Genomic DNA, 14,471 nt, shown 5'->3' with positions numbered 1-14,471 from the left:
GGGCCTCAAGCCTCCTCCCTGTGAGCACCCGCAGCTGGACTCCATTCATCTGCCACCTCGTATGGCTTATCACTATGTTCTTGTTACCGTACATATGTTTTCTGGATAGACTGAAGTTGCCAGTGTGAGGGCATTAGTCTTGTAGCAGGGGAAAACAAACAAAACCCTCAGAAAACGTGTTTCCCATTTGGCCTGTACTTTCCACTGAGGCACACCCTTCACTGGGCAAACCATCCAAGCCTTGATAAAGACCTTACGAATATCTTGGAATTATCACTACCCCATCACCCTTAATCATCGGGCAAAGTGTAGAGAACTAATGGAATTCCCCAAATCTCTAACCTTGCTGAATTTGGCAAGGTGCTGGCCTATGGTGTCGCCACTAGTTCTGCTCACTCTTTGCAACATACTCCTTAGGAGACAGTCATAGGTAGACCACTCGCTGTCTCCTGGCACACAGCTTTCCGTTGATTCCTTGTTGTCTCAGGCTAGTATAGCCAGTTACTAGAAGTCTTTAATGTCTTATATACTAAAGCCTATCACCAACAGGTTAAAGGAGTTTATTAGACCCTATCAAAGGATCCTGTTGGTCAGTGTGGAGACTGGTGACTGGTATTCTGGAAAGGTCACCAAGAAAAAAGAAAAAAAAAACAACAAAAAACACCAAGAAACAAAACTAACAAACACCCAGCTCGCAAGCCCTGTTGGAAAGTACCTTAGCAATGCTCCTGACTACTGGCATTGCTGCAAAACTAAAAGGTAGGAAGCCTTGGGTATATGGCACACAGCTGCAAAGGTTCCACCTGATACCTGGTCTTGTACAGATGCTGAGGATCAAATTGACAAGAAAGAGAAGTAGCTTACAGCAAGGTAGACTGTTTCCATCCAAGACGATGGATCATACTTGTATTATATTATCTGCTAAGATCCTTAGATCCTCTAGCCAAAGTTGTCCTTGATAATAGACTTGATTCATCTGTTTTCTTGGCTAACACCACCTGCTTTTGTATCTGGATTAATGAACACTTTTGGGGAAGTTAAAAATCAATTACAAAAGAGCACAGGCCAAGACTTTTGGCTTAAAAAAGTGACTCCTTCCATGAGGTTCTTTCTTTGACTTATTTGATTTTGATTGGCTTAGGTCTTGTAGACCAAGGCTCTACAGTGAACTCCAAATATTGAGAATTATTCTTATAGTAATCATAATAATCTCCCGTGTACATTGTATTCTCAAAAGTTTTATGCATGTTCATAGTCACTAACCACCAAACAAATGATCTAAGACTGAAACACAAACAGAATGTGAACCTAAAGCCATGACCTATGAGTATCACAGTGATTAAGTGCATGTGTGCACACAGACACACACACGTCTGAGGTCACACAAACGAACAACAAAAACCACTGAGAACTTTTGAATGGTAACTGAGAGTGGCACTAATACCTTAAAATCTGATCACATCTCTCAGTTAAGCTGAAAGTCTGATCAAAAGGAAGGAACTGTTAAAGAGAAAATCACAGCCCAAAATGGCATTGCTTAGGTGGAGTCCCCAAACCGGGGGGTTAATACTTAATCTAATTGCAGTTTCAACCTTCCCCCAGAAATGTAGTCTTAACTAGTCAGTCAGAAAGTTTCAGAACAGCATCAGTGAGGTAATTTGTCACATGGGCCTTCTCCATCCCCCCAAAGGAAGATGAAAATCTGCAATGATAAGACCTCCTGGCACTTACCCCTAAGGGAAAGATAACCTTGCCTGGAAAATAACTTTCTTGCCTCACCTTCTTTCCTATATAGAAACCTTCCATTTTGTACAACTTCTCGGAGCTGCCCTCTACTTGTTAGATGGGATGGTGCCCAATTCATGAATTATTTAATAAAACCAATTAGCTCTTCAAATTTACTCAGTTAAGTTTTGTTTACCAGTATGTGTATGGTTTTTTTGATTACTGGGAGAAGAGGATATTTCTATCATTTCCTATAAATGCGCAATATGTTAACAAATACTTTAACCAGGAACTTTTGTGCTGGTGAAGCCCCCTTGTTTGGAAATTAAACTTTAAAAAAACTTTTTTTTTTTTTTTTTTAACATTTATTCATCTTTAAGAGAGAGAGAGTGGGGGAGGGGCAGCAACAGAGGGAGACACAGAATCTGAAGCAGGCTCTGAGCTGCCAGCACAGGGCAGGGCTCAAACCCACGAACCATGAGATCATGACCTGAGCCAAAGTTGGACGCTTAAGCGACTGAGCCACCCAGGCACCCAAAAGAATGCAAAAATTAGACAAACTTAGATTAGTTTTATTATTAAACTTTCATTCGCATTCTTTTGGTGACTGCCTCCAATAATCTAAGGTTGTCTAATCAATAACAATATAAATAATCAATACAGGGATCTAATAAGCCATTCCTTGTCTTACATATTTCTGCCTGGTAGAATTCTTTGCATTTTGTTTTTAAACTACCCAAATGAATCATTACTGTTCTAAAAATCAATAGTTCTAAAAAGTCAAAAGTCAATGACTGTCTTAGTTCACCATTCTTATATTCACACTCCTTCCATTTGGACTCATTTTCTTCTTCCTGAAGTACACCCTTTAGTGATTTCTTAAATCAGTTTAAAATGAATTTATTTCACCATTATTTTGGAGTGATTGTTCGGTTGAGTATAAAGTTCCAGACCAACAGTTACTTTCTCTTGTTATTTACTGTTAGCCTAATGGTCATTCTTTTCAAGGTAATTTATCTTTTTTCATTAGAAGCTTTTAAGATCTTACTGTTCTCTTTGGTGTTTTCCAGTTTTATTTAATAAGTTAATCTAGGGGCGCCTGGGTGACTTAGTTGGCTGAGCATCTGACTTTTGACTTTGGCTCAGGTCATGATCTCATGGTTTGTGGGTTCAAGGGGTGCATCGGGCTCTGCGCTGATAGCCTGGCGCCTGCTCGGGATTCTCTCTCTCTCCTTCTCCCTTGCTCACACTCTTTCCTTTATTCTTTTCTGTCCCTGTTTCCTCTTACCTTCTAATTTTGTTCAACAAGTAATTACCGAGCATCTACTCTTGTATGGTCACTTTGCAATGCAAAATTTATTTAAGAGCACAGTCCAGGGTTGCCCAGGTGGCTCAGTTAGTTAGGTGTGCGACTTTAGCCCACATCCTGAGTTCAAGCCCTGCATCGGGCTTTGTGCTGACAGTGTAGAGCCTGAAGAGTACTTCAGATTCTGTGTCTCCTGCTCTTTCTCTCTCAAAAATAATAAACATTGAAAAAAAAATTAAAAACAGAGCAGCCTATGTATTATTATGATAATAATTATTATTCAGTTACCTCTACATATAACATGGGCTTAAACTCACAACCCTGAGATCAAGAGTTGCATGTTCTCTGACTAAGCCAACCAGGTGCCCCTGGCCCACGTATTATTAACTGGAATTCTAAGAGGACAAGATAAATACTGTAACAGGGGTCAGAAAAAGAATGCCACAGAAGACAGACCTAACTTGGTCTTAGGAGTTGGAATGAAGGTAATCAGAGGACTTCTAGGAGGAAATAAGGCTTAAAGCATGTGCAGGAATTATGCAGAATGCAGAAAAATGTGTTTCAGCAAAGGGACAAGAGTTAGGAAGCTAAGAAAGGGAACACAAAGTAGTTCAATTCCTAAAATCTACAGTCATGTTGCTTTTAAAGTTAACTATCGAGGCGCCTGGGTGGCTTAGTTGGTTGGGCGTCCGACTTTCGCTTAGGGCATGATCTCGCGATTCGTGGGTTCGAGCCCCGCGTCGGGTTCTGTGCTGACTGTCAGCTCAGAGCCTGGAGCCTGTTTCAGAGTCTGTGACTCCTTCTCTCTCTGACCCTCCCCTGCTCACGCTGTCTCTCTCTCTCTCTCCTAGAAATAAATAAAACATTAAAAAATTAAAAAAAAAAATAAAGTTCACTATCTAAAAGTAGATGTGGAAATCTAATACTTTGCCAGAAAATAAGATTAAATTCCTCTTCAGCAAAGCAACTTAGGCCCTTCATAATCTGGCTCAAATCTCTCTCTTAACATTTCCCATCCTATATGGACACACGCTTCCTCTTTATATAGTTTGCTTTGCATGGTACCATTCCAACTCATTGTAATAGAACACACACAGGATCTGAAACACCGAGTACTCACCTGTAAGATGGGCGCCGTGCTAGGATCCCGTGGGCTTTCTGTGAAGAGCCTATACTGTCTGATGAGTCCTGAGACTCCTCACTTTCTGATAAAGATGATACCTGAAAAAGAAAAATCCACAATGCAGGTGGAAAACAGTTTAATTTTTACTTTCAGAAAATACGATCTGTCTCCTGCCACTCAAATTCATTTGCCATTAAATCTAAGGTTTAAAATAAAGGAAGATATGAAAAAACAAATTTATTTCAAGAGCTCAAACTAATTAAAGGAATGCACAATACAGCATGCTCAGAACAAAGAATAAAGTCTATCCCTAAGATAAAGCAATACTATTTAAGTAGAGTTATAAAGGCTAGTCTCTGATTTCCACCTTATTTCTATACAGATAAAATTATTAATCTGATTTGGATTCTGGACATGCTAATTTTGATATGTTATTAGATATCCAACTACTATCAAATTATTAGATATAACACTGCAGAAACTGCTAAATATACAAGCCTTTGAGTCAGGCACGAGGTCTTGGACTAGACATATAAACTTGGGAGTCACAGCTCTTTAGATAAGGCTTTAGGGACTGAGACAGGATGAGCTCAATATACAAAGAAGATTACCAACAGGAACACTCTAACATTAACAGGTTGGGGAAAAGGGTAGGAACCAGCAATTAAGACCAAGAATAAGCCACCACTGAGGCAGGTAAGTGAGGTGTCCCACAGAGCAAGCAAAAGCAGTGTATTGAAGAGAATGATCCACCATGTTAAGTGCTGCTAACAGGTGAAGTAAAACAAAGACTCAGAACAGATCATCAGGAATAGCAAGATGGAGGTCAGTAGCAAGGACAGGTATAAACGCATGCAACTTAGAAATCTGTACTAATGGCATATAGCAAGGTACATGGCATATACCATATTAAATGGTAACTGTTAATAAGTTCTATAAAATTATGTCAACACAATAATAACCACATGCAAGTTTTAAGCTATAACAGTATCTTACAATTAAGAAAACAAGTTATTTTCAATTTTTAAAATGTATTAAATTTCCCAATGTGTCCAAAGTTGCACTATGATTTTTTACTTCAACTTTATTTTAAAAAATAAAATAACCCAACCAGGCTTCTAGAAAGGACCTAACAATTCAGTGCTCTACATTACTATTTGTAGAAAGCCTTCCCCTACACTAATCAGACTTAGACCTTAAATTTCTATAAATCTGTTTTACATCCTATAATCTCCCTCAAAAACAAGTTCTAATGTACAGCTATTTACATTTCATATTAAAATCTGTATCTTTTGGCAGAAAAGATGAACTGGTCACAACCTATAGTAACTGAGAGATATGTCCCTTTTGTATTTCCTCAAGCATCATGGATATACCATTTCTAACCTAAACCCTTAACTATTTTTGCTGTCCCTAAATTTACTCCAAAGTCTCCCACTGAACTCAAGAAAATAATTTCTGGAACCAAGAGTTTACTTATATAATTAAGATCAAGTATTTCTCTTTAATGACAGACTAGCAAGTAAAAGTAAAATCTCCATATAAAAACTCACAAATCTATACAGTTGTCACCTTTCAAATAGGAAAACCACATAAACATGCAGCTCTAGAGCTGACAGCACCGCCAGATACTGAATAGTCAGGAGGAAAAAATGAGGGGTGACCAAAGGCATTCGGAAACTCACAAGAGCCAGAAGATAAAATGGGGAGAAAGAGTAGAAGGAAAATGAACCCAGGGTCGCTTTTTCCTTCCTACGGCTGCCAGGTGGTAATATGAAGGTCAACAGATATAAATAAGAACTTGCCTCCACTATGAGAACTCTCTTATTTGACTTCCACAAAGCATAAAGTAGGTATGTTTGTTTTTTTGTTTTTCACTTTGTTCACACTAACACCATCGCCTTTGCTTCAGAATTCTCTTTTTCATGAAAGATACCACTGGGACCAAAAGATTCTGTCTTTCTTAAAGTCCTCCATTTCCAAGTAATAAATTCCTCCCAAATTGCTTTCCTTTTTCACTGGGTAGTCCATACATGAGATCAGAAATTCACAAACTTTTCTATTTGCCTCATTTGTTCTATTGTCTAATTTTCTAAGACAACTTTACTATCTTGGTTTATAATATTATAACTATAGCAACTTCAATGTGTCCAAAAACTCAGGGTATAAAAGTCCCCTCTCTCAAACACTAAGTCTTTGAATTTCTGTACCGTTTGCACGTGTGGTGGGTGAATTACAGAAGACTGAGCTGTCTGGATGACCCCCTGAACCTGTACTTGCTCTCCAGGAAGAGGTATAATGGTCACTGGCGCAGATCCTCTTAATGCCATCTAAGAACAAATAAAAATCCAATTAGCATCTATTATATCTATGCATAGCCGGGTTAACACTGGAAAACATATTTTAGAGCCCACTGTATTTAATCACATCTATTAACACTGGGTATCTTCTATGGGCCAGAGACTGTACTAGGGAGTTGACGTTACAAACTAATTATAACAAACAGAATAAGGGCTGGAATAGAAGAGGAAAAGCAGAAAATACTGTACCGCTGGAGCAAAGAAAGGGTGCTACTACATCTGGGTCTTGAAGGATAAACAATTCCCTGAAGTTGTATATGGGGGTGGGGGTTGGGAGGCATTTTGGGCAGAGAATAGATTGTACAAAAACCTGGAGGCTGGGGGCGCCTGGGTGGCTTAGTCGGTTAAGCGTCCGACTTTCGCTTAGGTCATGATCTCGCGGTTCGTGGGTTCGAGCCCCGCGTCGGGCTCTGTGCTGGCTGCCAGCTCAGAGCCTGGAGCCTGTTTCAGTCTGTGACTCCCTCTCTCTCTGACCCTCCCCTGCTCACGCTATCTCTCTCTCTCTCTTCTAGAAATAAAAAAAAAACAAAAAAAAACCTGGAGGCTGTTTAGAACGAGTTATCTGGGGCGCCTGGGTGGCTCAGTTGGTTAAACATCTGACTTCGGCTCAGGTCACTATCTCAGGGTTTGTGAGCTCGAGCCCCCAGGTCAGGCCCTGCAGTGACAGCTCAGAGCCTGGAGCCTACTTCTGATTCTGTCTCCCTCTTTCTCTGCCCCTCCCTCCCTTGCTTGTGCTGTGTCTCTCTCTCAAAATGATAAATAAACATAAAAAATTATAACATGTTAATTCTGAAGAGATCTGGTTGAAAATCAATCCAGAAATCAAGAGTCAAAACGTGAGAGAAATAGCAACTTTGGGTAATGTTTTTAAAGAAAAGTCAAATATTTAAAAATAAATAATTCAAGTATGAGATTATAGTGTATTTCTATGGAAATCAGATGAGGTCTCGTAGAAATACCATAATAAAATGCTAAGCCAAGAAAGGGCCACCCATCGACCTTCAAGGCTCAGCTCAGGTTCTCTCTTACAAGAAGCTTTCTTATGTTTTCAGTTAACTGCGATCTCTCACTTTCCGGTGGGCTACTCTGGTCTATACCATTTATCTTAGAGTTAAGTAACAAAATAAAATCCAAGGCTGCTTCTCAGGTCCTATAAATCAACTTTCTGACTGCTCCCCTCTTTTCTTGGCATAAAGTCCCCCAAACAATGCTTTATTCACTTTCACTAAAGGTTATTTTCCTGTTCCCAAGATGGGATTAAATTCCAGCCTCATCATCCCTCCAAAATGCGCAGGTCCTGAAATTTTGTATAGAAAATTTTATCCAGGAACTGAGAACTGCAAGCTTCCACACAAATAACTCCATCAACCTCTCTCATCACACATTTAAAGACATAAACCAAATTCTAGTACTGCTTTTATCAGCCTAAGGCCATGTCCCTAGGATGACCCTAGCCCCATTATGCCTGCCTGAGAAAGCTCAATGTTGCCCCAAAAAACCCAGACTATTTGTTCCAGCTAAAACCTAAGGCCCCTGACTGTGTTTTGCTTAGAGCATTTACTTTAGGAGACTTGCAGTTGTAAATCCTTTCTCTGATTTCTTGAGATATAAATCTTCCATAACCCAGAAATGTCTTTTCTCAAGAACCTGGGAGCCATCCCTTTGAAATGTCATCAGCAAGAATAGAGCCCTTATCTCCCAGTCTCTGTGGGAGAGAGGAACGTAACTTTGATAAGCATCAATTAGTAAACACTGACAACTAATCACACTGACCAACCTAACATCTTTAGTCCTTTTTCTTAAGCATGCCCTAGCATTTAAAAAGTACCTTTGGCTTCAGCAGATTTGGGTTCAGTCGCTCTTCTCTACTGCCTTGATCTGAATGAAATTATGTCTTGCTACCTTTAACATATGTCTGGCTCTCTTTCTCTTTGACAGCACCCACTGGGGGGGGGGGGACACAAAAATTAAAGAGTTAAAACAGAATTCACAAATCCTAAGAGTCCAGCTCTAGAGCTACCATTATATTCAGAGAAAATAAATGAAGGTCGTCTTATGATTCAGATCCCAGCTAAAGCCAACCACTCAACTAATGGGGAGAGCTTGTGACAGGATTAATTTACATTTCTACAAAGATAAAAGCAATTATTGATTCAGGGTTTCTGGCAATCCTTATGATTTTGTGCAGATTGTGGGTCCGGCAGGTGGGAAAAAGGCACCAGATATTGTTTTAGCTATTAGTAACCCCTCCCCCTTGTTATCACTGTTCTAACCTCACAAAATGCTCATTATTCAGGGTCCCAAAGACTGGTTGGTGTTTTCCCACTCCTACTCTCAAGCTTCATAACCTAAATCCTGAGATTACTCTGAAAGCAGAAGAAAAGGGGACTGGTCCCCCAATTTTAACATGAGGTTGAAACACAGATGGGGCACGTGAGTGGCTCAGTCAGTTAAGCATCCGTCTCGGGCTCAGGTCATGATCTCGCGGTCTGTGAGTTTGAGCCCCATGTCAGGCTCCCTGCTAACGCTCAAAACCTGGAGCTTGTTTCGGATTCTGTGGCCCCCTCCTCTGCTTGCACTCTTCCTCTCTCTCTCTCTCTCAAAAATAAACAAACATTAAAAAACAAACAAACAAACAGAAGACTACCTCCACCCATTACATTTCAGTGCTAACCACTTTCTGCAGTGGTAGAAGTGTTCTACCTCTGTACAATCCAATAGAGTTGTCACTGGCCACATGTGAATAGCAAGCATTTGAAGTGTGGCTAATGTGACTGAGGGGCTGATTTTTCATTTTACTTAATTTTAAATAATTTAAATTAAAATGTAAATATCCACTTGTGGCTAGTAGCTACCGCAATGAACAGGGCAGTTCTAGATCTTAAGAGCTGTAGAACTTTCTAGTACACTATGGCTGCAACCCCAGAACTCCTCTTAGGAGATGTTAGAGGAAGCAGAAAGAAAAGGATTTTTCTGAGGCTGCTCTGGTTAAATTGGGAGCTGATGGACTAAGCCCCCTGACTTCTTCTCACTCTCTGGGGGAGCTGAGACCACAGTTTTTCTTATACAAGTGACTCGACAAAAATCAGCAAACTCCTTAGCTACCTAATTCAGGGGTCCCTGGACATAAACACTTGGATGAGGGAAGACAGATAGCTAGTAGAATGTCATGGGAAAGAAGCCTCTGTTTGGTCAGTTTGAATCCAAAGTCTTTTAACTCTGAAAGGCACACACAAGCTTTGGAGACAGATAGGCCTGGGCTGATTTGCAGCTAAAGGCACTCACTAACTCTGCAAATTACTTTACCTCTCAGGACTTTAGCTTCCTCCTTTGAAAATGGAACTAATATTACCTTTTTCACAGTTATAATGAAGATTAAACGAGTAATAAGGTAAAAACAAAGGATGGAGAAAAACAGTGACCAGAAAGACCCTACATATATTGTCTCTTATTTGGATCCTGGCTCAATAAACTGTTGACATATATGTGTGCAGACTGTGAGGAAGACGGCAAAGTAGAAGTACCCTGAGCTCACCTCATCCCACAGACACATGAAGAGACTCTGAACACGACCTAAAGACTGGAAGAACAGACCTTGCAAAGGTAAATCATAGTGAGGAGGCCACCTTGAAAAGCACAGGAAGAGTAGAGAGGGGGTTGGGGAGACTAATCACAAATGGGAGAGAGACACCACAAGTACTGAGAAGCGAGAGCATCACACCCCAGACCAGGCACCCCATGCGCTGGGGACCCACACTGGGAAGAGAAGCCTCTGTAACATCTGACTTTGAAAAACAGTGGGGCTTAACTCTGGGAGCTTTAAAACTCAGTGTGACTTAACCTGAAGCACTTTAAAAATCTGGGCTTAACTCTGGGAGAGCTGGAAGGATATAGGAAACTGAGTCCCCATCCTTAAAGAGCCAGTGTAATAAATAATCCTGCCTGAGACACAGCATAGAAGCAGCAGTTTGAAAAGTGCCTGGGGTACATGTGAAGGAGACAGACTTATTTACTAAAGGGGCAAGGATCAGGAGCGCCTGGGTGGCTCAGTCGGTTAAGCGTCCGACTTCAGCTCAGGTCATGATCTCACGGTTCGTGCCGGCAGCTCAGAGCCTGGCGCCTATCTTCAGATTCTGTGTCTCCCTCTCTCTCTGACCCTCCCCTGCTCACGCTCTCTTTCTCAAAAATAAATAAAACATTAAAAAAATAAATAAATAAAAGGGGCAAGGATCTTCCAGAGAGTCCTCCAAGAACAAAAGTGAAGACAAATGACCTTTGTCTTCCTCTTCCCCAGCCTACAGCACAGGACGCTTGCAGGACCCAGTGCTAACTTTACCAGCACAATGTGCCCCACCCCTGTGGTCTCCAGCAAGCACACCCCATCCACCCACACGCCTCAGGGGGCGTCCCTCCGAAATAGCTCCTGCCCTACCACACCCTGCAAGCAGTCCCAGCAGAGACTGATGCTACTCCAAAGTGACTCCTGCCCTGGTGAGAGGGGGAGATAACTACACACGCAAGTGTGCACACCGTTTCAATACCAAGGCTTTTTAGCTGGCCACGGAGGGAGAAAAATGCTGCCCATCAGTGTGCCCCCAACTGTGACAGGGAGATGGATTGGAGACACCTACTCTGACTGTTGACCCCTCTACTAACCAAAACCTCTCAAGTGGCTGAGCACAGAGAAAGCCCTTTGGTGGGCCTGCAGCTGTGGCAGAGAGACTAACCGCAGACAGCTAGCATGACCGCTGACCCATGCACACCTGCTGCCTGTGGAGGCCTCAGACAAACCCCTCAACACTGCCTGGTGAGCCCACAACAGGAAAAGTGGGTCACTGCAATCAACTAGGTTGAAGGCAAACAGGGCTCAGCCACAACAGCAGGGAGCACATGGCCCACATACATAGGGGACACCCTTGGAGCACCCGGTTCTGGTGACAAGGGAACATTATACTACAGGGCACCACAGGGCCTCTTTTATGCAAGGCCATTACTTTTAAGACCAGGAGACAGAGCAGACCTAATATGCAGAAAGAAATACACACTGAGAGTGAGACAAATGAAGAGACAGAGGAATATGTCCCAAAGGATAAACACAGCAAAAGTACTAAAAGAAACAGGGATAATATGCCTGATAAAGAATTTAAAGTAATAATCATAAAGATACTCACTGGACTTGAGAAAAGAGTTATTTTATTTCATCAAAATAAAGAGAAAGGAATCCCAGCCTAATACCAAAGAAAGCCATCAAACCACAAGAGAAGAGATCAAGAGAGGAAAGTAACAGAGAAAGACTACAAAAACAACTGGAAAACAAGAAATACCAATAAATATATACCCATCAATTATACCTTAAATGTAAATGGACTTAATGCTCCAAACCAAAGACACAGTGTAACTAAATGGATTTTTAAAAAGACCCATCTATCTGGTGCCTACTAGAGACTCATTTCAGACCAAAAGACACCTGTAGACTGAAAGTGAAGGACTGGAAAAACATGCAGAGCCTGCTGAGGATTCTCTCTCTGCCCCTCCCTTGCTCACCAGTTTTCTCTCTCAAAATAAACAAACTTTAAAAAACATAATAAAAATGTTTATCTACACAACACTTAAAAAGAGATGTGGAGTCCCACCAGTGGTGGGATGTATACTGTATTTTGAGAAACACTACACTAGAGAACTGGAGTGGGGGTGGAGTGCTTAGATAAGCAAACCTAGGCAACACGGTTTTGAATATCAGGACAAAGAATTTGGATTAAATAGATAACAAGACCCAGTGAGTGCCTCCTCTGTGCAAGGCGCTGTGCTACGCCTTCAAAATAAAGACAACAGACAGTTACTGCCTTCAGAGCCAATCACAAAGAAACCAATTAAAAAGTTTTAAATATATGGTTTCAGTACACATATGCCTCAACATGTGGCACTTATTTGTTTCTAAAAGCCTTGCTAAAAAGTAAAGTTTCACACCAAAAAAAAAAAAAAAAAGTAGGAGAGTATAATGGGGTTGTGTGGAAAGATATATGTGACAAAGTAAAAGAATAAAATCATCTAGTTTTCTGTCATCTAGGAAAAAAAATGTTGGGAAGATAGAAACCAGGAGAAGGCAGGACAAAAAGCATATAGTCTTATATCCTTCTGGTTGAGAGCGAATTCTCTCTGGGTCTCTTGTACTTCTGTAGGTCTTCCAAGCAGAGGCAACTTTTGTTCTGGACTCTTTTCAAGGATGCTTGTATGGTGAACATCTTTGAAAGTAAGTTAGTATATTCCTTCTGGACAAAGGGCAGATTTGTTTGCTGTCCAGAATAATGAAGGTAATGTCTCCTCTAAGGCAGTTTGGACAGGTGTGCTAGCAGCTTTCTTTAAAAGTTTGGGGTTTCCAGGGTACCTGGGTGGCTCAGTCAGTTAAGCGTCTGACTTTGGCTCGGGTCATGATCTCGCAGTTCGTGGGTTCGAGCCCTGCATCGGGCTCTGTGCTGACAGCCAGCTCAGAGCCTGAAGCCTGCTTCAGATTCTGGATGTCCCTCTCTCTCTGACCCTCCCCTGCTCACACTCTCTCTCTCTCTCTCTCTCTCTCAAAAATAAACAAATATTAAAAAAGAAGAGAAAAGAAAAGTTTGGAGTTTCCTTTTTCTTTTAGAGAGAGACAGAGAGGGAATACACAAGAGGAAGGGAGGGAGGGAAAGAATGAATCTGCAGCAGGCTTCACACATAGCACAGAGTCCAACACAGGGCTTGATCTCACAACCATGAGATGATGACCTGATACAAAATTAAGAGCTGGCTCCATAAATGACTGAGCCACCCTGGTGCTTCAAAAGTTTAGGGTTTCTTAAGCTTGGAGTCCCCCTGAGCAATGATGCAAACTTTACAGTATTCCATGCAACTTGGAGGGCAAGGGGATACTGAGCAAACATGAGACGCATGCTATTTGCCACATCAGGCCCTTTTTTCTAAACCAGAATTTTCATGTCTTCTGCTAGCATCCATGAAACTGAAGCAACCGAGCTTATCAGCTTGCACACAGTGTAAAATGTAAGACCTTTTATATTTCTTGACACTTCTCTGTCCTCTGCTTTGCTTATGTTCTGAAGACTCTATATTCTAAGTCACCAGGGCAAAATCTTAGATAGGGCAAGAACAAAGGAAGAGTAAACAGAGTTGCTTATTTAAGGTAGATATGAACTGACTGCTCTCAAAGAAGAGGGGACATGAAAGGCCACGGTTTTTTCTATGTGAAGATAGGAGACCCCTTATTAAGCTGGGACTTCCAAAGGGCCACACCGCAGGGTGAGTTAACAGGAGGAAAGTTGCATGGAGACGGGCAAGGGCAGGGCTGAAGATGTAACTGGCTCTCCAGCAGACTTAAGGCTCATATTAACATTACTTAGATGGTCCAGAAAGGGGAACAAAAGAGCCTCAGGGCACCTGGGTGGTTCAGCTGGTTGAACATCTTGATCTGGACTCAGGTCATGATCCCAGGGTTGGGGGATTGAGCCCCACATCAGGCTCCATGCTGTATGTGGAGACTGCTTAAGATTCTCTCTCTCTCCCTCTGCTGTTCTCCCCCAATAGTGCACTCTCTCTCTAAATTAAAATAAAGTGGAAAAAAGAGCCTGAAACACTGAAAATGGTTATCCAGGCAGCTGGTAACAGTAAATTCTGAGAAATTTACTCACATCCTTGGCCACAAATAATTCCCATTAACATTTTTCAAGGTCAATAGATATTAAATTAAAAAAAAAAACCAATCACACAAAATAGCATGAGCAAAAAGCAAAAACAAGAGAGAATAGAATCAGACCCAAGTGACTTCAGATACTGACATAATCAAACACATCTTAAAAACAATTATGCTCATATGTTTAAAGAAGCAGATTGTTTCAAAATAAGCTTACAATATCTTCAGAAAAGAGGAAACTACAGTAGACTGGAAAATGAACCAGATATACCACATTAG

General features: G+C 41.2%; 1 protein-coding gene across 8 annotated transcripts in view; it reads right to left on the bottom strand.

Moving 5' to 3' along the window:
• ATF1 (activating transcription factor 1) overlaps positions 1–14,471 on the bottom strand; it is a 78,013-nt gene that overhangs the window by 24,156 nt on the left and 39,386 nt on the right. For 6 of the 8 annotated variants that reach the window (XM_039241372.1, XM_039241367.1, XM_039241366.1 and 3 more), the window contains 2 exons: positions 6,365–6,484; positions 4,152–4,252 (listed from right to left, as the gene is read on the bottom strand). In XM_039241372.1, the coding sequence (XP_039097303.1) occupies positions 4,152–4,252; positions 6,365–6,484 (221 nt within the window). Of the gene's footprint in view, positions 1–4,151; positions 4,253–6,364; positions 6,485–8,342; positions 8,450–14,471 lie in introns of those variants that run through there. The other 2 variants (XM_039241368.1, XM_039241371.1) reach the window with 2 other exon arrangements.

Source organism: Hyaena hyaena, unplaced genomic scaffold (assembly GCF_003009895.1).
Source record: "Hyaena hyaena isolate Hyena2069 unplaced genomic scaffold, ASM300989v1 scaffold_192, whole genome shotgun sequence".
Taxonomy (NCBI): domain Eukaryota; kingdom Metazoa; phylum Chordata; class Mammalia; order Carnivora; family Hyaenidae; genus Hyaena; species Hyaena hyaena.
This window is presented reverse-complemented; position numbering and strand designations above follow the sequence as displayed.